Raw genomic sequence first — 27,940 nt, forward strand, 5'->3', positions numbered from 1 at the left:
ATATTGGGTCACGTGAACTCTGTTCCTGGCGCTGACACCGGCAAATCCTCACAGCGTGAAATGCATGGGTTGTGATGATTCATGCTGCAGCATGATCGCATGTATAATCTGTATTTCATTCTTTTCTTTGATGGTATCATATAGCACCATCTTGAAGGAGGCAATTTTTTTTTCTCTAGCAAGATGACACAGTAGGCACCATTTTCAAACTGATTTTTTTGTGACTTTATGGATACCATCAAAGAAAATAATTAAATACACATTATAGATGTGATCATGCTGCAGTACAGGGGATTTTTTTTTTCAATATATATATAATATTCAGTATGTAAAATAGGGAGCAGGTCAGTGAGGGATCAGTGAAATGTCAGAAGCCATAGACATGAATAGCTAAGCAGAGTCCCACATAAAGTCCCCCCCAGGGTTTGACACATAGACAATGGTGGCATATTGGCTTTATCGGGATGCTGCATGAAAAGTCATTTTCTATGATGCACGAATCACGAATAGAGCTTCACATTCTCGCGGATTAACTGCTGCAGCCAATCAGTGACAGCAGTGGTGATCAACACACTACCATCTGTATAACTAGAATTGGATGTACAGATGTATTATCAACATTATTAAAGGGAACCTGAGAGCTGATTCATGCCATCCGATTCACAAGCAGCATGTAGCATGTAAGAGGCACTGGCTGTATTATTTCAGCCATATGTATTTATTTCTGAAATGCAGCAGTGTTAAAAAAAACCCATAACTTAATAGCCAAGTGGGATCGAACTGCACGAGAGACTAGTCAGACGGGCAGGTCCCCAAGGGCTTTTCCCCACCCGCTGCCCTGGAGTGACAGGTCTCTGCCTCTACACGCACATGCAGGGAGATACTCAAGAGGAGCAGGCAGGGAAAAGCTTCTGGAGACCCGCCTGTCTGACTCTAGTTTCCCGTGTGGCTCAGTCCCTGGCGGCTAACTCTTTTTATCTGAAACGCTGCAGCATTTCAGGGTTACACATGCCTCACTGAAATTGATACACACCACTTATGGATCGGGCAGCCGTTATCAGCTGTCATCTTCCCTTTAAGAGCGATCCGCAGGTTAGAATATTTTTTTCCTATTTTTGGGCCATGCTGGCGTTGTTTCCAATAAGAGCATTGACTGTAGGAGGACTGTCTATGACATTCCTAGTATTAATAGGATTCCCAGCAGAGTGCTTTGTATATTTAGTTCTATCATGGCTGCATGAGGTGTTACTGGCATATCGGGGGAGGCGGTGGGTGGGCTCGGGGGCCAGTATGATTGGGTGTTGTGTGTGAATATATAATTCTTTTGTTGTTACGGTAATTCTTTTCTAAGTGACTACGTAATAATGATTTGGAGTTAGAAGTATGTCATTGACAATATTACTATTATACTTGGGTCTAGATAGGTTTGAATGATCTCCTATCTTCTTATTGAATGGCGTCATTGGTAATTGGTGATGATTATGACATCATTTGTATGATTCTTGATTATTGCTTTTGTTAAGATTTTTATAGTGTTAAAAAAATGGAAAATAAAGCCTTTACAAAATGGCATTGATAGTATGAAGAAGAGACAGTATACAGAATAATACGGTGTACCTCTATTAGGATAATCTCCTTGGCGTGTAAATTTGAGTTTCCAAAGTGAGTGCTCTGCACTGCCTATCAGTGATTGCTGCCACGCTGCGGCTCTCGGGCATCTCTAACATGACAGACTATAATCACAAATTACTGTTAGTGAATTAAGACGAGCAGCTAAGTAAAATGACTGTATGTAAGGATCAAGAAGTCATGTGGGGTATTCCCACTGGAGGTATACTTGAAGAATTACTGCTCAACAGCCTTACTGACATTTTCCGCTAAAGCAAATCTCCAGATACTCCCCTTACTGAGGCATATTTGGCTCAGTATATGTGTTGCAAGAACCTAATCATTTTCTCCGTGTTGGTTTAGAAGTCTGTACCCTATCTGATTATTCTGCTCTTGCTGTAAGGGAAATCTGCTCTCCCTGCACTGACGTCCTGGTGAACCTATGACAGACGCAGTTATAGACAGCAGGCTTGCCTCAGACTACCTCAATCTCCCTATAGACAATGTAGTTAAACTGTAGTCACAGACCACGATTCTAATGGAGTTCAGATAAAGAGAAACCCAAAAAAAAAAGTCTTAGGAAAAAAATAGCTGGTAATTATCACCTTCAGGAAGTGATTTACTTAACATGCTTAAAAGGGTTCTCCACAACTGGACAACCCCAGCCTAGTTAATTCACCAGCAGTGGATCCGCAGCTGATATGTGCTTGATGTTTGGCTGCAGCCAGCCTTAAAGAGGTGGTCCACTAGTATTGCTGACCTATCCTTAGGGTAGGTCATCAATGTCTGATCGGCCAATGTCCGACACCCGTCATTCCCGCCCATCAGCTGTTCTCAGTATTGGCGGCCGCCGGTACCGACTTGCGGTGTTGGCTGTCTTCTGTTACTGGCCTCTGCAGAGTACTACACATGCACTTCCTATTGATTTCAAAAGTAGACAGATGTGTAGTATCAAGCCTTGGCCACTATCAGAAAACAGCAAACTCTGCAAGTGAGTATTTCCAGCTATCGACACCAATATCAGCTGGTCGGCGAGGGTGCCAGATGGCGAACCCCGGCAGATCAGACATTAATGACCTATCCTAAAGATAGGTTAACAATTCTAAAGTAGTAGACAACCTCTTTAAGGCTGCAGTCAAATAGCAAAGCACATATTGGCTGCGGCCTATACGACACAACAATGTCAGGACACTCTCCAGAAACTGCGGTTCTGACATCGCTGGAACTGCGCCTCTGCCGGCGTTGTGTATACAGTGTTTTTACCTAATTGAGGTCCTGAATTGATTAAGCTAGGGTTGTACAGTTGTGGACAACCCCCTTTAAGTTTTCAACTGGACACGTAAAGAGATATCAGCGGTAATAATACCGCGCCTATGCATTGATTTGCGCAGATGACGGTATGCTGTGTTGTAACCGCTAGAACCAGTGTTAATAGGATGTCCTGGGTGCAAAACAGCATCCATGTGTTGTAGGCAAACAACTATGTTGGATTGACTTTTGTGAATCTTCTAATTCCCTACAACCATATGCAGTTTGAGAAATGTGTAAGTATTGTGCAGAGGTTAAGGGGTGTGTGGATCTAAACAGTTTTCCTCAGAGATTCTGGAAAGTCCCTCCGTATTTACTATCTGAGTCATGTTAAGAAGATCTTGTTATTACATCAGGTTGATAAATCCTGATTATTGTTCTACACATAAGATGAGGCAGAAAAATACATCCCAATCGACCAATATCTATCTGGCTCCATCGGATATATAGGAACCAGTTGTACATATAAAGCTTTGCTCTATTTTACTTTTTTTCCACCAATTTTGCAAAGAATGTCCTGCAGCATATTTTATGCCTCTGCCAGCATCGCTCTTGTAACTTAAGGTTTAGAATAGTGCCCCATAATACTGACTCAGAGACTGAACACAGGGCGAGGCTACTCTACCACTATATCCCACAGCTGCAGAGATTTTAAGAGCAAAATTGAACCACACCTAAATATTCAACTGATCTCCAATTCTTGGAATTTCCATATATTTACATGTATGTCAGGGAAAACTGCACAAACTGCTATTAATCGTATGACGTCATAAGCCTAAATGGATATAAGCAGCCAGAAAGGCAGTAAAAGAAATAGATTAATTACCGAATGTGGATTAGGCTCTCATAGTCCACTAGGCAAGCTGCCCTTTTTTACATCTTAAAACTTAAAGAGAGTGTCCCTTAAAAACATGTATCACCTACCTCCAGGATAGGTTAATAAAACCATATTTTCCAGACTATAAGATGCAACCTAGGTTTAAATAGTAGGAAAAACATATTTCCTGTTAATTTAAACTTCTATGGTGATACAAAAAAAGAGGAGGGGTCATTAGCACTAATTTTGAAGGGAAACTGTCACCCCCCCAGGCGTTTTTAACTAAGGCTATGTGCACACGCTGCGGATTACTCTGCAGATTTTTCCGGACTGATTTTGGTAAATCCGCACTGCGGATTTCCTGCGGAATTACCATGGATTTACCACTTTTTTTGCGTTTTTTGTGCGGATTTCACCTGCGGTTTTACACCTGCGGATTCCTATAATGGAGCAGGTGTAAACCGCTGCGGAATCCGCACAAAGAATTGACATGCTACGGAATAAACAACGCAGAGTTTCCGCGTGTTTTTTTCCGTAGCATGTGCACTGCGGATTTTGTTTTCCATAGGTTTACATGGTACTGTACAACGCATGGAAAACTGCTGCAGATCCGCAGAGTCAAATCCGCTGCGGATGCACAGCAAAATCCGCAGCGTGTGCACATAGCCTAAAAGAGCCACCTTGTGCAGCACTAATGCTGCATTCTGTCAAGGTGGCTCTTTTAGTTGGGGTCCCTGCCAACACTGAACGATTCGTTTTTAGAATTTGCCTTTCCTACTTTGTTTGTTAGTTTGTCAGGGGGGCATGTCTTTTCCCCCTTACACAAACGCCTCCCAGCCTTCACTCAGGGCCTCCATGCCCCGGGCGCCGCCTCCACTTCCTTCATTTAAGTTCCATGGCTCCTGCGCTGTAAGTTCCCATCATGTGATGGGAGTCGAAGGGCAGTGCAAACTGCGCATGCCCGAAAAAAAACACAGCACAGGCGCCAGGGACGTTAATGAAGGAAGTGGAGGTGGCGCCCGGCCCACGGAGGCCCTGAGTTATGGCTGGGAGGCGTTTGTGTCCGGGGGAAAAGACATGCCCCCCCGACAAACTACAGGTAGGAAAGGCAAATTCTAAAAACGAATAGTTCAGCATTGGCAGGGACCCCAACTAAAAGAGCCACCTTGACAGAATGCAGCATTAGTGCTGCACAAGATGGCTCTTTTAGTTAAAAACGCCTGGGGGGGTGACAGGTTCTCTTTAACCCCTTTCCGACATTGGGCATTATAGTACTCCCATGCTGGACTACCCCTCTTTGGAGTGGCCTCCAGCACTGAACCCGCACCTTTCCCGGCACATGTCAGCTGTTTTGAACAGCTGACATATGCCTGCAACAGCCACAGGTGGAATCGCGATCCACCCACAGCTGTTAATTAGTTAAATGCCGCTGTTAGTCTCTGTCACCAGCATGTAACGCTCGCTTACAAGAAGCGCATTGCTAATCCCGCCCATCGGTAACTCCATCACATGATCGCAGGTCACCAATGGGTTGGCATGACAACCAGAGTTCTGCAGCAGACCTCTATGGTTGTCATTGCCAGATTGCTATGAGCGCCACCCCATGGTCGGCGCTCATAGCAAGTGAGCATTTCTGCTACACACAGGCAATCTGATCATCACCTGTGTATAGCTGAAGCGATTAAAGTACTGCAGCTTCTAGTCTCCCATGGAGACTATTAAAGCATGCAAAAAGTAAAAAAAGTTTTAACAAATATTTTAAAAATATAAAAGTTAAAATCACCCCCTTTCACCCCATTCAAAATAACACAATAAAAAAAAAATACACATATTTTGTATCGCTGTGTTCAGAATCGCCCGATCTATCAATATAAAAAAATAATTAACCCAGATGCTAAACGGTGCAACAAGAAGAAAATTAAAAACGCCATAATTAAGTTTTGGTCACTGCTACATTGCAATAAATTGCAATAAAATACATTAATGGTCGATCAAAAGATTGTATCTACACGAATATAGTATCAATATAATTGTCAGCTCGGTGCACAAAAAATAAGCCTTCACTCGGCCCCAGATCACGAAAAATGGAGACTCCTAAGGTCTTGGAAAACTTGTTCTTTATTAACAAATTTTGGATTTTTTTTTCACCACTTAAATAAAGAACCTAGACATATTTGGTGTCTATGAACTCGAAATGACCTGGAGAATAGTAATGGAAGGTCAGTTTTAGCATTTAGTAAACATCTGTGGATTTGCACTTTTTTTGCAATGTCACCACACTTGGAATTTTTGTTCCTGTGATCCAGTACAAGACATGTTAAACCAATGGTGTTGTTCAAAAGTACAACTTGTCTTGCAAAATACAAGCCTCCCACCGCCATATTGACCGAAAAATAAGAAAGTTATGGCTCTGGGAAGACGGGGAGCAAAAAACGAAAATGCAAAAATTGAAATACCCTTGGTCGTTAATGGGTTAATGCAGGAAGGTAGAGGGAATAGATTTGTTGCTACCTTTTCTCTGCAGTGTGTGTATTGTACACACACACAGTTCTGCCATGTGCACACACACAGCTCTACTACATAGATACACAACTCTCTTAAATCCGCACACAGCTCTGCTATGCACACATATATATACGTACCCAGTACATTGTCGTACACGCACTCACTCATGCGCACATACCTCACACAGTATATACATCACACAATTTGGAAGCACCTTCCAGAGATGTAACTGATTAGTAACCTGCAAGGCCTTCAGCCAGCTCTAGTGATTGGCAGGAGCAGGTAGCTTTCTCTCCAGCACTGCACCAATCACATAGATCAGTGTCGCACAGCAGGAGGCAGAGCTTTTCCCTCAGTGATCACCGAAGATGCTGTGTCAGCGTTTTCCTCAATCATAGGAAGTTGCCCTCAGAATATAACACAATATGGTATATGATCACTTTGGGTCAGGCCACTGAGATCTCCAATGAGCACAAGAGCAAAAATCCTGTTTGAATGGTGAGGTACTAAGCTTGTGCAATCGCTGCTCCATTCATTGGCTTGAAGGCTATTTTTTTGCTGTTTTTTTTCTTCAGAAAAGAGGATGCGTTTTAAAGTACCAGCAAAAGCTATACGATTTCAGAAATATCATGAGATCCGATAGATGATACTGTGCAGGAGCCGGCGGTGCCATCATGAAGGAGGCTTTTTTTTTTTTCTGTAGCAAGATGGCACAGACCGCTTTTTCAGTTGCATCTATCCAATCGCCGATAGCTGCTACTGCGCAGATGTGGCCGGCACCATTTTGAGACTTTTCTTTAATGAATTTATTTATATCAGTAAATAAAAGAATGAACTGCACATCATACATGCAATCATGCATATTTTTTTTTAATATATATATAATACTCATGGCCTCATAGAACCCATTCATACAATAAAAACACAAAATGCTTTAATTGTGGATAAAAATGGCCGTGTAGTTTATTTAGGGTTACATAAATTAATTAATCACCAATAAATAAACTCCATAAATTATAAAACCAAAGTACCAAACTTTTCCAATAAACCAATCCACCCAGACATGGGTGATTTTCCCACAATTAAACTACACGACAGTAAAATTACAAGAATTCAGGGGAGGGAGGGTGGGGTCTTCTTTATCTTCTTCCGCTGACAGAATGACCAGATACCACAAAACAGGTGTTTATATATTCAAAAAAAGAGCGGCAAAGCTGCTTACAGCCAATAGAAAACCGTTACAATAGCTGCCAAACATACCAGAAAAAACTGGATAAAACCAGTGTCACACTTTCAGAGATGACTGACCTGACCTTTATTTGACCTTTCTTCTGACAGAAAGTCATATTAAATGACAGGGTCCATGAGGCCATGAGACCCCCGCTATATTTCTTTCAGGTTTACGCGGGGGGGCTAACATTATGTAAGCTAAGGGGCAGGTCAGTGAGGGATCAGTGACCTATCGGCTGTCTGTATTACAAATACCTAATCAGGTCACCACATGAAGACCCTCCCACTGGCCGCCCCGAGACACAGGCATATCACAGAACTGAGAATAAAGATTCACAATGATCACAAGATGGATTTCATCACCAGGTATCATTGTAATCAGTGTAACGGCACCGACCTGACACCATACCTCCCAACTTTTGAAGAAGGTAAAGCCTCTGACCACACCCATTTCACAACTAGTCACACCCATATCCATGTCCCAACCACAGCTATTTAGCACTGCTGATCACACTGTTTCATAAACAGTAATTATAAACAAAAAATATGGCCACATAGTGCTCCATACTGTATAATGGCCACACACGATGCTCCATACTGTATAATGGCCACACATGATGCTCCATACTGTATAATGACCACACATGATGCTCCATACTGTATAATGGCCACACATGATGCTCCATACTGTATAATGGCCACACATGATGCTCCATACTGTATAATGGCCACACATGATGCTCCATACTGTATAATGGCCACACATGATGCTCTATACTGTATAATGGCCAAAGATAGTTACTCCTACACACGCGGCTGCACTCCATACACCTTGCACACGCTGCTCCGCTTCGTATACCTCATACACACGCGGCTCCGCTCTGCACACCTCATACACACGAGGCTCCGCTCCGCACACCTCGTACACATGCGACTCCACTCCGCAAACCTCGTACACATGGCTCGGCTTCGTACACCTCGTACACATGTGGCTCCGCTTCGTACACCTTGTACACACACGGCTCTGCTTCGCACACCTCGTACACACCTGGCTCCGCACACCTTGTACATCCACACTGTAAACCCCTCCTGACCCCAGGGCCGGCATCAGCACCTGGGCAAGTGCCGGGGCCCTGAGCAGGCAGGGGGCCCACTTGCCGTCGGGGACACTGGCGCGCTATAGTGCCGGCCCCTGCGAGTGGACCCCCCCACCTGCTTCGGGCCCCGGCACTTGCAATACTTACCTCTCCCGGTTCCAGTGCTGCAGCGTCTTCCATCCTCTGACTGTGACGTTCAGGTCAGAGGGCGCGATGATGTCACCAGTGCGCGCCCTCTGCCTGAGCAGTCGCAGCACAGAGAGCAGGAAGATGACTATGGTGAGGAGTCCAGAGCAGAGCAGCATCAAGCAACGAGAGGTGAGTATTTCATTTTTTTTTTATATTTGGAGCAATATATGGAGACCTTCAGAAGGGGCCCATATATGGAGCATTATATGGGGCTAATTCTATATGGAGTATCTTATGGGGCTAATAATATAGGGAGCATCTTATGAAGCCAATTCTATAGGGAGCATTATATGGGGCCAATTTAATATGGAGCAGTATATGGGGCCAATTACATATGGAGCAGTATATGGGGCCAATAGTATATGAAGCATCTCATGGGACTAATTATATATGGAGCATTTTGTATGGCCAATTATATATGGAGCATTATATGGGGCCCATTCTACATTGAGCATCTTATGGGGCCAATTATTTTTGGAGCATTATATGGGGCCCATTCTGTATGGAGCATCATATGGGGCCCATTCTGTATGGAGCAATATATGGGACTCAGTATACTGTATTGGGCCGATCATATACTGTATGGAGCATTATATGAGGCCCATTATATATGGAGCAATAGATGGTGCCCATCATATACTGTATGGAGAATTAAATGTGGCTCACTATACTGTATGGAGCATTATATGGGGTCAATTCCGTATTGAGCAATATATGTGGCTCATTCTGTATGGAGCACTCTGTGGTGTCCATTATACTGTATGGAGCATTATATGAGGCTCATTATTCTGTATGGAGCATAATATTGAGCTCATTATTCTGTTTGGAGCAATATATGGGGCTCATTATTCTGTATAGAGGACTATACTGTCTGGTTTCTGAGCTAATGTAGAATGTACAATAGATATCACTCATGTAATGTAAGAAGTGAAATCTTTGGCATTGTACTATACCTATATTTCTCTGTCGTATCTGTGCATTATGAATTGTGGTATGTGTTAAAGGGGCCCACCGGGACTCTTTCGCCCAGTGCCCATGAAAACCTGGAGCCTTCCCTTCCTGACCCCACACATAAGCTTACCCTCATCCAGCAGTGAGCACCATGACAGCACAGCAGAGTCCTGCATGCATACACGGAGGTCCCGATCATATGACCCCTGATCCCTCCCCTCCTGTGACCTCATCACAGGTCCTGTGTGCACAGAGCAGCGGCAGCCATAAATGTGGTGTGCAGCTCTTTGCGGGTGGAGGTATCTGTGGCTCTGCAGTGCGGGACAAGTACGGTCCCGCCCATGACCGCGGGGCAGACTGTCAAAATCGGGACTGCCCCGCGGAATACGGGACGGTTGGGAGGTTTGCTGACACTGTCTGTAGGTTACTGTGCACAATCCTGCTGACAGGTTCCCTCTCTTGCCAATAGATGATAAATGTTGTTAATGCTACTGCCGCCTGACCTACAATACATTTTTTGCATTACCCCCAGTTGTGTTTAAACAAAACCCCATAGTATCAGGGCTCCTATTACACTATCTGAAGTATGATCAGTGTCCAAATGATTGTACAATTCACCATGTCCCCAAGATATTAGAGATGGAACAGAGATGCAAAAAGTCACAGTGTGAATTGTAAAGTCACAAGTATTACCGTTTCAAAGAGACAGATGAAACTGCGGTCAAATAGACAGTGGTCAAAAGGTGTATAACCACCACGTGGCAGACACAACATTGGTCGATGGTTCACAAAATGATTTTGAGATGTTTTTATTCAACTGATATTACAATTCAAAATACAAGACAAATGAACACCTCATAAACAAATCACAATATAATAACACTTCAACAACATGCCAAAGCCAGTTTGCAGTGGAAAATGGAAACAAAAGGCTCATGAATAATACATGTTTTCTGCATAAAAGAATATCCGAGTCATATGGAAAACTGTTGAAAACTCACTTCAAATATTTATAATATAAAATAAACAAAAAAACAAAACAAAATGATTTGTTATTAATCACTTTAATAAAACAATGTGACTCAAAAGATCCACCAAACCCGAAAGGTGAGCACCAAGGTAGAAATGCAAATTATTTCCATTCAACTTTCGTGCAGTTTTGTCATAAGTGTGGTTGCAATTTATGTGGAGGAAATAAGACATTGTCTACTCTCGTGGAAAATCCCAAATTTAGTACTAAAAATGCAGCTTCAAAATGTTAAGCCTGAACCTTGATTCTAAGGCTTCACTCAGACGTCCATTTTTTCACGCACAAGAGAAACTGATCGATTGTTTTTCAGTCAGAGTTTCGACTGAGAGTCATCAGAGTTTGGTCCAAGTGTCATCAGTTCTTTTCATACGTGAATAAAAAATCTGTATTTTTTTCCTAAATGAAAATCGGATCGAACTCTGATGGCATACAAGTGCGATCTGATTTAATTTCAAGGACTCATAGACTTGCATTACCGATTTTGACCAACTCTGGGATCAAAATCAGACATGTCACTGCGATTTTCAACCGACCACTCTGTCTCCAGATAGTCATGGACATTAAAACAACCCCATAGACTATCATAAGTATGAGTGCTACATGGCTAGCACTCATACTCAAAAAATGGACATGTGAATGAGGCCTAAAGTAGTCATCCCGATGAAGCAGGGCGAATCGTGCGCGTCGGGGCAGAGGGACCGGACTGCACTACTACTTTCAATTGCTTATAACTTCAGGTAATAACTTCGGTTTTCACATGCTTTCTTTGGCATCTTACAGCTTAGGTTCATTATATTGTTCCCATGGATGCATAATTAGGTTTGCAATAGTTTGTATTGTGGAGCCAGCTTATATCTTGGTCTGCTTTTGGCTACTTTCATATGCACCTTCATTAGCACTTTACAACTTTGAATTGACTTTTATTTTCATGTGGAATGTAATAATTTGTGAAAAGAAAGGACAAATACTTATTACCTATAAAATATAACAGAATGCATATATTTACTTGATAGATTTGCATATTGTGTTTTTTTTTATGGTTCTGTGCAATAGATACAATTGATTATAAGTTTCTTATTTCAATTTGTATATTACACAATTTTTTATTTTCTATTTACTATGCACTTTAAACCTAAGATTTTTTATAGTATGAAATCATGTCCATGTTTTGTCCATTATAGCATGTTATGATATTTACCTCCATGCAAAATCCTACTTCAAGAATTCCGCTCCCTCTATCTATATCTTTTTCCGCATCTTTCCTATTTTTTAACTCATTTTTTAACACAAATATCAATAAACAAAAATTAAAAAAATATATATAGACACTTTGCTGTGTAACACTTCTTTTTTAACCTATGGTTCACACATACCTGGGTTATTTGTTGGTATCATATAATTATATTATCTGCACATGACTATGGTGTAACACTCTTTCTAAATGGTGAGTAATAGCATCTAAAGCTGAGGTTAATGTGCAGGGAGGGGAGTAGGTAAGTCGCTCTACCACCTACTGTCAGTGATGTTTTACACTGGTAAATAAAAGTTTGGGCACCCCTGGTCAAAATTACTGTTATTGGGAACAGTTAAGCAAGTTGAAGATGAAATGATCTCTAAAAGGCCCAAAGGTAAATATTACACATTTCCTTTGTATTCTAGGCAAAAAAATATATATTGTCATTTTTCAAATTTTAAAAATTCTAAAAAGGTAAATGGGCTGATACAAACATTTGGGCACCCTTGGTGATTTGTGTGCTCAGATAACTTTGACCAAGGTTTCAGACCTTAATTAGCCTGTTAGGGTTGTGGCTTGTTCACTATCATCGTAAGGCCAGATGATGAAAATTTCCCAACTTTGTAAAAACCCAGCCTCCTCTAACTTTTTGTTGAAAAGCAGCAGCAATGGGTTCTGCTAAGCAGCTGCCTAGCACTCTGAAAATGAAAATGATGGAGGACCATAAAGCAGGAGAAGGCTATAAGAAGATAGCAAAGCGTTTTTAAGTTGCCTTTTCCTCACTTCAAGATGTAATTAAGAAATGACAGTTAACAGGAAGAGTGGAGGTCAAGATAAGGTCTGGAAGACCAAGCTAAATTTCAGTGAGAGGTGCTCGTATGATTGCTAGAAAGGCAATTACCAACCCCAGCTTGACTGCAAAAGACCTTCAGAAAGACTTAGCAGACTCTGAAGTTGTGGTACATTGTTCCACTGTTCAAAGACACCTGCACAATTATGGCCTTCATGGAAGAGTCATCAGAAGAAAACCCCTCCTGTGTCCTCACCATAGCATACAGCATAGGAAGTTTGCAAAAGAACATCTAAACAAGCCTAATGCATTTGTGAATAAGTCCTGTGGACTGATGAGGTTAAAATAGAACTCTTTGGCCACAATGATCAAAAGTATGTGTGGAGAAAAAAGGGGAACAGAATTTCAGGAAAAGAACATCTCGCCAGCCATTAGGCATGGGGGTGGATCAGTCATGATTTGGGGTTGTGCTGCAGCCAGTGGCACTGGGAACATGGGTAGAGGGAAGAATGGATTCAATGAAAGTTCAACAAATTCTTGATGCAAACATAACACCATCTGTAAAAAAGCTGAAGTAGAAAAGAGGATAGCTTCTGCAAAAGGATAATGACCGTAAACACACGTAAAAATCCACAATAGCCTACCTCAAAAGGTGCAAGCTGAAGGTTTTACAATGACCCTCACAGTCCCCAATCTGAAAATCATTGAAAATCTGTGGCTAGACCTGAAAATATCAGTGCAAGCAAGACGCCCCAGGAATCTCACAGACCTGGAAGAATTTTCCAAGGAAGAATGGATGAAAATCCCTCAAACAAGAATTGAAAGACTCTTGGGTGGCTACAAAAAAGATTGCAAACTGTGATATTTTCAAAAGACGATTCTACTAGGTACTAACTATGCGGGGTGTCCAAACTTTTGCATTGGCCCATTTTCCTTTTTGTAAATTTTAAAATGTAAAAGATGAAAAAAAAAAGATCATTTCATCTTCAAGTTACTTAACTGTTCACAAAAACAGTCATTTTGACCTGGGGGGCCCAAACTTTGCTCACCTCCTTTTGAAAAGTAATATTTTAAGCAATATATCGCTGAACAAAATATCAATTTAGGCAGTATTATATTGCATTTTTTGTGGGTACCCTGGGCAAACTGTTATACCGATTACATGGAGGCGGTGTGCTGTAGGGCTATTAGTTGTTTTTTACTCCATGTCTGACAAAAAAAATGTTATTTGGTCAGATTTTGGTGATATTGGAATTTATATAGCAGTTATAATAAACCACATTACTGCATACAACAGAAGGCTAAAGAGCTAGGGTTCTATATATTATACCAGGCTACCTTCTGGATATATTAGCCACTTAGAATTATTTGTATATATTAAATATTGTTTTTGGCCATTGCACTTTCACCTTCGTAGTGGGTATTTATGATTTCTCTTTTAACAAAACTTATTAAAAGTTATATTTTATAAGGGTTTTTTTAGGCTGGTTTCACACTTGCGTTTTGATCTGCAGCGTTTTAGTGCAAAAAAACGCATGCGTTTTTTCCTATACTTAACATTAAAAATGCATGCGTTTTTTAGCATGCGTTTTGACGCATTTTCGGCAACGCATGCGTTTTTTGACGCTTGCGTTTAGTTGCAGAAATGCAACTTGTAGTAATTTCTAGCGGCATTTTTTTGCCGCAAAAAAACGCATGCGTTTATTCGCGGCAAAAAAATGTATTGCTGTCTATGTAAACGCATGCGTTTTTAAGCACATGCGTTTGCATGCGTTTTTAAACGCATGCGTTTCTATAGAAAAACACAAGAAAACACAAAAAAAACAAGAAAACCCTAACCCTAACCCTTGGGTTACTAGGGATCCTAACCCTAACCCTAACGTTAGGATCCCTAGTAACCCTAGGGATCCTAACCCTAACCCTTGGGATCCTAACCCTAACCCTAACCCTTAGGGTTAGGATCCTAAGCCTTAGGGTTAGGGTTAGGATCCCTAGGGTAACGGTTAGGGTTAGGATCCCTAGTAACCCTAGGAATCCTAACCCTAACCCTAGGGATCCTAACCCTAACCCTTAGGGTTAGGGTTAGGATCCTAACCCTTAGGGTTAGGGTTAGGATCCCTAGGGTTATGGTTAGGGGTAGGGTTAGGGGTAGGGTTAGGATCCCAAGGGTTATGGTTAGGGTTAGGGGTAGGGTTAGGATTAGGGTTTGGATCCCTAGGGTTAGGGGTAGGGTTAGGGTTTGGATCCCTTTATCACCTTGATGGTGGGGGGTGGCTTATCAGTGACCTGGTGACCAGGACATTCTTCTAATAAAAAGCTACCCCTAACCCTAACCCTAGGGATCCTAACCCTAACCCTATGTAATTCTATTAATAGTGGTTTTTCTAGTTGATTTTGATGATTGGCAGCTGTCACACACTTCTCAGCATGCGTTTCAAAAACGCAAACGCAGGAAAAACGCATGTAAACGCGTCAAAACGCCGCGTTTTTTTTCTGCATGCAAAAACGCATGCGTCTAAAAAACGCAGCATTTGCACGCGTTTACATGCGTTTTTTCACCACCTGCGTTTTTTTTAAAAACGCTGCAGATCAAAACGCAAGTGTGAAACCAGCCTTAGACTGCAAGCCTAGATAGGTCCACCAGTGTCTTCTCTATTGTTATCTTGATATTATTAAAATAATATTTAAACAATATCAAAATACCAAAATAATGGTTGGGTAACTATTATTCCAAATGATTTTTGTGTATTTTATACAGACTTAATTGTGTTGTCAATCGGTGGGAGTCCTGAGATCCCATCAATCTCTCAAATCATCAATCGCTATCATAATCATATAGTGATGTACGACCCATAAACCTTCTATTGAGTCTACTCTGTCTGTGTTTAAAGTGATAGGTGTGGGTCTCAGGTCCTTGAACTTCACTGATTGGCAGCATGTTTAAATCTTTATAACATATCAAAAATAATTGAAAATAATAGACACACTTTAACCCCTTTCCGACATCGGGCGTAATAGTACCCCCTGTTTGACCTCGTCACATGATCGCCGATGGGTCGGCATGACATTCAGAGGTTTCCTGCAGACCTCTATGGTTGTCATAGCCAGATTGGCATGAGTGCCACCCGGTGGTCGGCGCTCATAGCAAGTGAGCTGTTCTGCAATATACAGGCAATCTGATCATCGCCTGTATGTAGCAGAGCCGATTGGACAACTGCAGCTTCTAGTCTCCCATGGAGACTATTGAAGCATGCCAATAGTAAAAATTAAAAGTTCAAATCACCCCCTTTCGCGCCATTCAAATTAAAACAATAAAATAATCAAATATACACATATTAGTATTGCCACGTTCAGAATTGCTGGATCTAGCAATATAAAAAAAATTAACCTGATCATTAAACTGTGTAACGAGAAAAAAGTAAAAACGCCAGAATTACGTTTGGTTGCCGCGACATTGCATTAAAATGCAATAACGGGCGATCAAAAGATCGTATCTGCACCAAAATGGTATCAGTAAAAGCATCAGCTCGGCACGCAAAAAATATGCCCTCACCCAACCCCAGATCACAAAAAATGGAGACGCTACGGGTATCGGAAAATGGCACAATTTGTTTCCTTTTTTTTAACAAACTTTGACATTTTTTTCACCACTTAAATAAATAAAAAAGAACCTAGACATGTTTAGTGTCTGTGAACTCGTAATGACCCGGAGAATCATAGTGGCAGATCAGTTTTAGCATTTAGTGAACATGGTAAAAAAAAACCAAAACTGTGGGATTGCACTTTTTTTGCAACTTCACCGCACTTGGAATTTTTTACCCATTTTCCAGTACACGATATGTCAAAAGCAATAGTGTCTTTCAAAAGTACCACTCGTCCCACAAAAAACAAGCCCTCACACGGCCATTTTGACCAAAAAATACAAAAGTTATGACTCTGGGAAGAAGAGCTGCAAAAAATTAAAATGCAAAAACAAAAATACCTCTGGGGGTTAAGGGGTAAATTTCTGATCACGCGCTGCTTCTGTGGAGGATGGCGCCATGTGCCCTTGCATTTAGTACTAAATGTTAAAATTTCAGTAGATATGTTCCTTTCTAAACAACTGTTCACGCAAACAACAGCACCATTGCATAACAGGGTATAAATATGTAACTTTATTAACCCCTTTACATTTTATTGCAGCATATTTTGCAAACCTGGTGGGAAAGTCCAGAATAAAGCACAGGGTGATACCTCCAGCCGTCAGTGGAAACCCGGAGTTTGAGAGGACCTTCAGAGCACAGTATGTAATTGGTACTAATGGAGAAACATGCATTTCAGATGATTTCTTAGTTTTATTCACTTTGCTCCTATGTAAGACTAGATTCACTTCTATGTTGAAGGCTCCATTATTCTGCACTATTAATCTAACAAAATTAAGTAATCATTGACAGAACCTGACAGATCCCATTATTATCAATGGCCGTTGGTTTTTCCATCATGTGAGAGATCAATCATTGCATTGAACCTTAATTTTTCAGTCTTATGATGGAAGAGAAAAACAGAACTTTAACTGCAGATGTGAACTTAGCCTAACGCTGGCCATGCAATGCTGATTATACTGACCACTAGCTCTCCCAACTCCACCACATACATGGGGCCTGAGAGCAACATGTGACTGAGCCACAGGCTGAGGAACCATGGCACACAACATGTAAAACCCAAATTGTTAAGATCCACTGGTGAAATTCTGTGTCTGGTACTTGCTCTACAATGTAGTGTAAGTGGAGACGTTTTATTAGAAGTAAGAAAAAAATTGTATTTTGTGAAGCCCCAGAGCCCCAATGCAAAATGTCCAACGTGGTTCCCAATTCTTTAATAGATCTGATCTTCCATTACGAGCTATTGGAATCTTTTGGGGCCCCTTAGGTTCCAGGGCCTTGCATCCACTGTAGTTATGCCCGTAATTGTGTGGATAATACACTACATGTGACTTGCTTTAGTACAGGACATACTGTATATTACTCAGTGATCCTTTACTGTACACAGGGTATAGGCCACACTTTATGATTAGACAGTAGTATACAGTGCCTTGAAATGTATTCATACCCCATGAACTTTTCCACAATACACCCACAAACTTAAATGTATTTCATAAGGTTTTTATGTGATTTACCAACACAACATAGCAAATATTTGTAAAGTGTTAAGGAAATGATACATGGTTTTCTAATTATTTTAAAAGTATAAATCTGAAAATTGTGACATGCATATGTATTCAGTCCCTGTAGTTTAATATTTCTAAATAAAATCCTGAGTGACCAATTGCCTCCAGAAGTCACATAATTAGCAAATTGAGTCCATCTGAGCGTAATTTATTCTCAGCATAACTACAGCTGTTCTGTGAATGCCAGTGCAGTTTGTTTGAAAATCATGAGGGGTCAAACAGCATCATTAAAGCCAAGGAACACACCAGACAAGTAAGGGATAAAGTTGTGGAGAAGAGTAAAGCAGAGTTAGGTTATTAAAAAAAAAAAATAGCCCTGAAGTCCTGAAGATCACTCGAAGCACTGTTCAATCCATCATTCATTCAAAAATGGAAGGAGTATACCACAACTGCAAATCTACCAAGACATAACCATCCACCTAAACTGACATCCCAAGCAAGGAGAGAACCAACTAGCGAATCAGCCAAGAGGCCCATGGTCACTCTGGAGGAGCTGCAGAGATCCACAGCTCAGGTGGGAAATTCTGTACAAAGGACAACTGTTGTGAATCCGCTTTTTGGGCTCCCCTGGTGGTTGCTGGTGGTACTGGTGACTTGTGTGTGCTTTGCTGTCTCAGTTCACCTGCTCCCATCAGTGTTTGGGAGTTTCCTATTTAGCCTTGCTCTCCAGTCATTTCCTTGCCGGTCATCATTGTAACCAGAGCCTTCGGTTGCATGTTCCTGCTATTAGTCTGCTGATCAGCTAAGTGGACTTTGTCCTTTTGTTTTGTATGTTTTGTCCAGTTTGCAGTTTTTGTTATTCTCTGTAGCTGGAAGCTCTTGCGGGCTGAAATTGCCACTCCTGTGTCATGAGTTGACACAGGAGTCTTAAAGTAATTTCAGGATGGTTTTTTGAAAGGGTTTTCAGTTGACCGTGAAGTCCTCTTTTGTATCCTTCTGCTATCTAGTAAGTGGACCTCTCTTTGCTAAATCTACTTTCATACTGTGTATGTCTTTTCCTCTTAACTCACCGTTATTACATGTGGGGGGCTGCTATCATCTTTTGGGGTATTTCCCTAGAGGTAAGCCAGGTCTGTTCCTTCCTCTACCAGGCGTAGTTAGTCCTCCGGCTGGCGCGTGGCATCTAGGAAGTCGTAGGTATGCTCCCTGGCTACTGTTAGTTGTGTGGTAGATTTAGCTCACGGTCAGCTCGAGATTCCATCACCCAGAGCTCGTCCGTTATTTTTGTGTTCTGATGTTTCCCTGCCATTGGGAATCATGACAGTATGACCGGCCTGTGTTAAAGTTATTGGCAGAAGAAAGGAGAGAAAAAAGAAGTCTGTAGATTTTTTTTTTTTTTTTTTCCCCTATGCTTGCTCCATAGTTGGGTCAGTTGTATTTCAGCTCTAATTACAGCCTTTGCCTTTCTCTCCTTCTAATCCTTGAATGGATCTGATCTCACCTGTTTAAAGATGGACCCTCAGAGTTTGGCTGTAGGTTTAAATAATCTTGCTACCAAGGTTCAAAATTTACAAGATTTTGTTATACATACTCCGATGTCTGAACCTAAAATTCCTACACCAGAGGTGTTTTCCGGAGATAGATCTCGGTTCCTGAATTTCAAATGTAATTGTAAATTGTTCCTTTCTCTCAGACCTCACTCCTCTGGAGATCCTGTCCAGCAGGTTAAGATTGTAATCTCTTTGCTGCGAGGTGACCCTCAAAATTGGGCATTTTCATTGACACCAGGGGATCCTGCGTTGCTCAATGTGGATGCGTTTTTTCTGGCTTTAGGGTTGCTTTATGAGGAACCTAATTTGGAGATTCAAGCTGAAAAAGCTTTGATAGCCCTATCTCAAGGGCAAGATGAAGCTGAGATATACTGCCAAAAATTTCGTAGATGGTCTGTGCTTATTCAGTGGAATGAGTGCGCCCTAGCGGCAAATTTCAGAGAGGGCCTTTCTGATGCCGTTAAAGCTGTTATGGTCGGGTTCCCTGCGCCCACAGGTCTGAATGAGTCCATGACAATGGCTATTCGGATTGATCGGCGTTTGCGGGAGCGCAAACCCGTGCACCATTTGGCGGTATCTTTTGAAGAGACGCCAGAGAAAATGCAATGTGACAGAATTCTGTCCAGAAGCGAGCGGCAGAATTATAGGCGTAAAAATGGGTTATGCTTCTATTGTGGTGATTCTGCTCATGTTATATCAGCATGCTCTAAACGTACAAGGAAGGTTGACAAGTCTATTTCAATTGGCACTTTACAGTCTAAATTTATTCTGTCTGTAACCTTGATTTGTTCATTATCAGTTATTACCGTGGATGCCTATGTGGACTCTGGCGCCGCTCTGAGTCTTATGGATTGGTCCTTTGCCAGGCGCTGTGGGTTTGATTTAGAGCCTCTGGAAGTCCCTATACCTCTGAAGGGTATTGATTCTACGCCTTTGGCTTGTAATAAACCACAATTCTGGACGCAAGTGACTATGCGTATGACTCCAGACCATCAGGAGGTGATTCGCTTCCTTGTGTTGTACAATTTGCATGATGTTTTGGTGCTTGGATTACCATGGTTACAATCTCATAACCCAGTCCTTGACTGGAAAACAATGTCTGTGTTAAGCTGGGGATGTCGGGGGGCTCATGGGGACATACCTTTGGTTTCCATTTCGTCATCTATTCCCTCTGAGATTCCGGCATTTTTGTCTGATTATCGTGATATTTTTGAGGAGCCAAAAATTGGTTCACTCCCTCCCCACAGAGATTGTGATTGCGCCATAGATCTGATTCCTGGCAGTAAATTTCCAAAGGGTCGTTTGTTTAACTTATCTGTACCTGAACATGCTGCTATGCGAGAGTATATTAAGGAGTCCCTGGAAAAGGGACACATTCGTCCTTCTTCATCTCCTTTAGGAGCTGGTTTTTTCTTTGTATCTAAAAAGGATGGCTCTCTGAGGCCTTGTATTGATTATCGACTCCTGAATAAAATTACAGTCAAATATCAGTATCCGTTGCCTTTGCTGACTGATTTGTTTGCTCGCATAAGGGGGGCTAAGTGGTTCTCTAAGATTGATCTTCGTGGGGCGTATAATTTGGTGCGAATTAAGCAGGGGGATGAGTGGAAAACCGCATTTAATACGCCTGAGGGCCATTTTGAGTATTTAGTAATGCCTTTCGGCCTTTCTAATGCACCTTCAGTCTTTCAGTCCTTAATGCATGATATTTTCCGTGAATATTTGGATAAATTTATGATTGTATATTTGGATGATATTTTGATTTTTTCTGATGACTGGGAGTCTCATGTTCAACAGGTCAGGAGGGTTTTTCAGGTTTTGCGGGAGAATTCTTTGTGTGTAAAGGGTTCAAAGTGTGTTTTTGGGGTTCAAAAGATTTCCTTTTTGGGGTACATTTTTTCCCCTTCTTCTATTGAGATGGACCCTGTCAAGGTTCGGGCTATTTGTGACTGGACGCAGCCTACTTCTCTTAAGAGTCTTCAGAAATTCTTGGGCTTTGCTAATTTTTATCGTCGATTTATAACTGGTTTTTCTGGCGTTGCTAAACCTCTGACGGATTTGACCAAAAAGGGTGCTGATGTTGCCAATTGGTCCCCTGCTGCTGTGGAGGCCTTTCGGGAGCTTAAGCGCCGCTTTTTATCTGCCCCTGTGTTGCGCCAGCCTGATGTTTCTCTTCCCTTTCAGGTTGAGGTCGATGCTTCCGAGATCGGAGCGGGGGCGGTTTTGTCGCAGAAAAGTTCCGACTGCTCAGTGATGAGACCTTGTGCGTTCTTTTCTCGAAAATTTTCGGCCGCCGAGCGAAACTATGATGTTGGTAATCGGGAGCTTTTGGCCATGAAGTGGGCATTTGAGGAGTGGCGTCATTGGCTTGAGGGTGCCAGACATCAGGTGGTAGTTTTGACGGATCACAAGAATCTGATTTATCTAGAGTCTGCCAGGCGCCTGAATCCTAGACAGGCACGATGGTCGTTGTTTTTTTCTCGGTTTAATTTTGTGGTTTCATACTTACCGGGTTCTAAAAATGTTAAGGCAGATGCTCTTTCTAGGAGTTTTGAGCCTGACTCTCCTGGGGATTCTGAACCTGCTGGTGTCCTTAAGGATGGGGTGGTTTTGTCTGCTGTCTCCCCAGATCTGCGACGTGCTTTGCAAGAATTTCAGGCGGATAGACCTGATCGTTGTCCGCCTGGTAGACTGTTTGTTCCTGATGATTGGACCAGTAGAGTCATCTCGGAAGTTCATTCTTCTTCGCTGGCAGGTCATCCTGGAATTTTTGGTACCAGAGATTTGGTGGCTAGATCCTTCTGGTGGCCTTCACTGTCTCGGGATGTGCGTGTTTTTGTGCAGTCTTGTGATGTGTGTGCTCGGGCCAAGCCTTGTTGTTCTAGGGCTAGTGGGTTATTGTTGCCCTTGCCTGTTCCGAAGAGGCCTTGGACGCACATCTCTATGGACTTTATTTCTGATCTCCCTGTTTCTCAGAAGATGTCTGTCATCTGGGTGGTGTGTGACCGTTTTTCTAAAATGGTTCATTTGGTACCATTGCCTAAGTTGCCTTCCTCATCTGAGTTGGTCCCTCTATTTTTTCAAAATGTGGTTCGCTTGCATGGTATTCCGGAAAACATCGTTTCTGACAGGGGAACCCAGTTCGTGTCTAGATTTTGGCGGGCATTCTGTGCCAGGTTGGGCATTGATTTGTCTTTTTCGTCTGCATTCCATCCTCAGACTAATGGCCAGACGGAGCGAACTAATCAAACCTTGGAGACTTATTTGAGGTGTTTTGTGTCTGCTGATCAGGATGACTGGGTTGCCTTTTTGCCGTTGGCAGAATTTGCTCTTAATAATCGGGCTAGTTCTGCCACTTTGGTTTCTCCTTTTTTTTGCAATTCAGGGTTTCATCCTCGTTTTTCATCTGGTCAGGTGGAATCTTCGGATTGTCCTGGAGTGGATGCGGTGGTGGATCGGTTGCATCAGATTTGGGGACAAGTGGTGGACAATTTGAAGTTGTCCCAGGAGAGGACTCAGCAGTTTGCTAACCGCCGTCGTCGTGTTGGTCCTCGCCTTCGTGTTGGGGACTTGGTGTGGTTGTCTTCCCGTTTTGTCCCTATGAGGGTTTCTTCTCCTAAGTTTAAGCCTCGGTTCATCGGTCCTTATAGGATTTTGGAGATACTTAACCCTGTGTCCTTTCGTTTGGACCTCCCGGCATCTTTCGCTATCCATAATGTATTCCATCGGTCGTTGTTGCGGAGATATGAGGTACCGGTGGTTCCTTCTGCTGAACCTCCTGCTCCTGTGCTGGTGGAGGGTGAATTGGAGTACGTTGTAGAGAAGATCTTGGATTCCCGTATTTCCAGATGGAGACTTCAATATCTGGTTAAATGGAAGGGCTATGGTCAGGAAGATAATTCTTGGGTAACTGCCTCTGATGTTCATGCCTCGGATTTGGTTCGTGCCTTTCATAGGGCTCATCCAGATCGCCCTGGCGGTTCTCGTGAGGGTTCGGTGCCCCCTCCTTAAGGGGGGGGTACTGTTGTGAATCCGCTTTTTGGGCTCCCCTGGTGGTTGCTGGTGGTACTGGTGACTTGTGTGTGCTTTGCTGTCTCAGTTCACCTGCTCCCATCAGTGTTTGGGAGTTTCCTATTTAGCCTTGCTCTCCAGTCATTTCCTTGCCGGTCATCATTGTAACCAGAGCCTTCGGTTGCATGTTCCTGCTATTAGTCTGCTGATCAGCTAAGTGGACTTTGTCCTTTTGTTTTGTATGTTTTGTCCAGTTTGCAGTTTTTGTTATTCTCTGTAGCTGGAAGCTCTTGCGGGCTGAAATTGCCACTCCTGTGTCATGAGTTGACACAGGAGTCTTAAAGTAATTTCAGGATGGTTTTTTGAAAGGGTTTTCAGTTGACCGTGAAGTCCTCTTTTGTATCCTTCTGCTATCTAGTAAGTGGACCTCTCTTTGCTAAATCTACTTTCATACTGTGTATGTCTTTTCCTCTTAACTCACCGTTATTACATGTGGGGGGCTGCTATCATCTTTTGGGGTATTTCCCTAGAGGTAAGCCAGGTCTGTTCCTTCCTCTACCAGGCGTAGTTAGTCCTCCGGCTGGCGCGTGGCATCTAGGAAGTCGTAGGTATGCTCCCTGGCTACTGTTAGTTGTGTGGTAGATTAAGCTCACGGTCAGCTCAAGATTCCATCACCCAGAGCTCGTCCGTTATTTTTGTGTTCTGATGTTTCCCTGCCATTGGGAATCATGACAGACAACTATTAGTTGTTCACTCCACAAATCTGGTCTTTATGGAACAATGGCAAGAAGAAAGCCATTTGTGAAAGCAAACCATAAGAAGTCTCGTTTGCAGATTGGAAAAAATGCCATCAGCCAGCATGTAGAAGCATATGCTCTGGTTAGATGAGCCAAAGTAGAACTTTTTGGGTTACACGCAAAACACTAAGTGTGGTGGAAAACTAACACTGCACATCACCCTGAAAACACCATCCCCACCAACAAATATGGTGGTGGCAGCATCATGCTATAGAGATGCTTTTTTTCAGCAGTGAGAGGAAAACTATTCAAAGTTGATTGGAAGGTAGATGGACCTAATTAAAGGGCAATCCTGGAGAAAACCTGTTAAAGGCTTCAAAAGCCTTCAGACTGGGTCGTAGGTTCACCTTCGAGCAGGACAACGACCCTCAACATACAGCCAGTGCTACGATGGAATCATTTAGTTAATGGCCCAGTCACAGTCCAAGACCTAAATCCCATTACATATTACTGTTCAAAAACGCTCTCCATCCAATCCTATTGAGATAAAGTTAGTTTTCAAAGAAGAATGGGCAAAGATTTCAACCTCTGGATGTGAAAACCTGCTAGTGACATACTCCAAAAGTTGTGCAGCAGTAATTGCAGTGAAAGGTAGTCCTACAAAGAATTGACTCAGGGGGGCTGAATACAAATACACAGCACAATTTTCAGATTTATTTTTATTTTTTTACAAATATTTAGAAAACCATGAATCATTTCCTTTATACTGCACAAATACTTACAATTTTATATTGGTATATCACATAAAATCCCAATAAAATACATTTAAGTTTGTGGGTGTAATGTGGAAATGTTCACATGGTATGTATACTTTATAATATATTGGCTGACATATTTATTTTTTACTTAAAAGATAACCGATTAGTATATACTTGTAATCTACAGCCATATAATCTACTAATATATAACTATATACTCTTTTGCAGACAAAACTGTATTGAATTTTATGCAACATTTTTGGTCGATCTTTGGGTTGCAGGCTGGTTCTTCAATCAAGGTAATTTACCTTTCTTGAGATTGTAAATGTTATATTATCAGGGGAGTGTATGATTAGATTGACTGTCATTCCACAGCTCAGTTTCATAAGGTACACATGTTGTAAACGTTTTAACATGTCAAATCTGTCTGTAATATTGTGACGTTCAATATTCCTATAGCATAACAAGGCTCTTCAGCATCTCAAGGAAATTAGATGAAAATCCAGAAAACAGAAGTGGAGACATCTAGTTTGTCAATAGCGAAATTGACTCTAATTACTTTAGTCAAAGACGTTAAAAAAAATTCCCCATCTCTATAAGGCAAGAATATTGCATGCATTAGGGTAGGCTCACATCTGCGCTTAGCAGTCCGTTTTTTCAAATTTGATATGTCTTTTTAAAGGAGATCTCCATCCCTGACATTTAAAAAAAAAAAAAAAAAGTAGGAAAGTAAAAAAAATATAATCCACATTACCAAATTCCAATTGTTTTCTTCTATTGTTGCTAAGTCCCTTGACAATTTGTTTGATTCCTTTGCGGGACAGACTTGTGACAGCTGCAGCCAATCTTTCAGTGATCCCTATCTAAACCTGATGGCGATGATGATGATGATGACCACTGGGGCCAATTATTGGACACAGTTGTGCCCAACACAACACTGATACAGTCAGGGCCGGACTGGCCATTTGGCAAATCTGGCAAATGCCAGAAGGGCCGGTCTGGTTTTGGGCTGCCTTGTGTGCTACGTTGTTAACAGAATCAATGTTCTCAAGACACCCATACTGTTAACAGTTGTGACAGAGCACAAAGTCAGTCACTCCATCACTTACCTCAGCATGCCGTGGTATAATTAGAAATATTGGTCTTGTAGTAAATCTTCCTTTCCTCCATCCAGGGTAATATTAGTAATATATTCCATCTGGTTCTTGGGGACGGGGACACCATGAACCTGTGTGATTTCAAATGCCAGGGCTGAATTTCTTCCCCAGTCTGTACCTGGATACAGTTAGCGATTGGTTTTAGCTGTAAGGCCTGTGCTGCTCCTAGTGATTGGCTGTAGCAGTCACTTGCAGGCCGAGAAAGGAGCTTCAGAGACTGGCAGTGGGCCTGACAGCATTAGAGGAGTGATAGGGATCAGTGAGTGACTATGCTTTGTTTTTACAGCCTGGTGCATGCTGTTCTGAATTAAATCAAGATGGGAAACCCCTTGAAGGGCCCATGCAGGGTCGGCGTCAACACCCGGCGCACCTGGGCAAGTGCCGGGGCCCTGGCGAGACAGGGTGGCCCACTCATGCTGTCTGAGATACAGCCAGGGCCGGCGTTAGGGGCCCCCCAGCTACTACAGCAGAAGCTCCACTGATAATCATAATCAGTGAAGCTTCCGATGTACAGACTGGTTGAGGACCTGTAGTGACATCATGATCATGTGACCTGCCATGTGACCGTGATGTCACCACAGGCCATGTATTCATAGGCCAGTGCACCGTCCTCCTGTCCTCCTGCACGGAGCTTCTGAGGGGAGGGAGAGCTAAGACCCGGGCCGGCACCTACATACCTGAGCTGTGATGTGAGGTACCATAAGTCTGCTGCAGCACCCTGTGTGTGTGCTGCTCCTGTGATGATGGCTCCTGTCAGCTCCTCCTGCTCTTGTCGGCAGTCCCAGCAGAGGAGAGGGCAGGGAGATGTCTGCTGGGATAGTGCTGCTGGGAGCAGGAGGAGCTGCAGCTGATACTGTGTGGAACATCTCAAAGCAGTGTATTTGAGGTGTGTGTAATTGATGTGTGTATAGTGTGTGGTATGTGTAGTGTGTGCTGTCTGAGCTATGTGTATGTGTTTATATGAATCACATGTATCAAATGAGCATTTGTTGTGCAGCATGTGTGTGCCATGTATGTATGTGTATGCCATGTACATGTGTGTTCCATATACGTATGTTCCATGTACTGTATGTACGTGTGTGCCATGTACATGTACTGTATGTATGTACCATGTATATGTGTGTACCATGTACGTGTGTGCGATATGTACATGTACTGTATGTATGTGTGTGCGCTGTGTATATGTACTGTATGTATGTGTGTGCGCCGTGTATATGTACTGTATGTATGTGTGTGCGCCGTGTATATGTACTGTATGTTTGTGTGTGCCATGTACATGTGTGTTCCATATACGTATGTTCCATGTACTGTATGTATGTGTGTGCCATGTACATGTACTGTATGTATGTGTGTGTCATGTACATGTACTGTATGTATGTGTGTGCCATGTACATGTACTGTATGTATGTGTGTGCGCCGTGTATATGTACTGTATGTATGTGTGTGCCATGTACGTGTGTGTGTCATGTACGTGTGTGCCATGTACATGTACTGTATGTATACATTTTTGCACATGTCACTTATTGGGGTCAGTCATCAGCACTACAAATCGACAGTGAATTCAAAACAATGGGACAACGAATACTGATGTGTTGTGATGCTGCAGCCTGCAACCCATTTTGCCCTTTTACAAATGTTCTACGTTAATACTTTCTAATGTTTACTTTAAGGCTGTGTGCACACATTCAGGATTTTTTGCTTTATTTCCGCATTTTTTCTCTATAAAAACGCAAAAAAGCGCATACATTAAGCATCCTATTATTAGAATGCAATCTGCAATTTTTGTGCACATGCTGCGTTTTTTTTCCGCGGCGGAATCGCA

General features: G+C 42.2%; 1 protein-coding gene across 1 annotated transcript in view; it reads left to right on the top strand.

Moving 5' to 3' along the window:
- Positions 1–27,940, top strand: part of LOC143791189 (microsomal glutathione S-transferase 2-like) — a 47,439-nt gene that overhangs the window by 12,700 nt on the left and 6,799 nt on the right. The window contains exons 2-3 of the mRNA XM_077279212.1: positions 16,942–17,041; positions 25,190–25,260. Coding sequence (XP_077135327.1) covers positions 16,942–17,041; positions 25,190–25,260 — 171 coding nt within the window. The remainder of the gene's footprint in view (positions 1–16,941; positions 17,042–25,189; positions 25,261–27,940) is intronic.

This window comes from Ranitomeya variabilis, chromosome 1 (assembly GCF_051348905.1).
Source record: "Ranitomeya variabilis isolate aRanVar5 chromosome 1, aRanVar5.hap1, whole genome shotgun sequence".
Lineage (NCBI taxonomy): Eukaryota > Metazoa > Chordata > Amphibia > Anura > Dendrobatidae > Ranitomeya > Ranitomeya variabilis.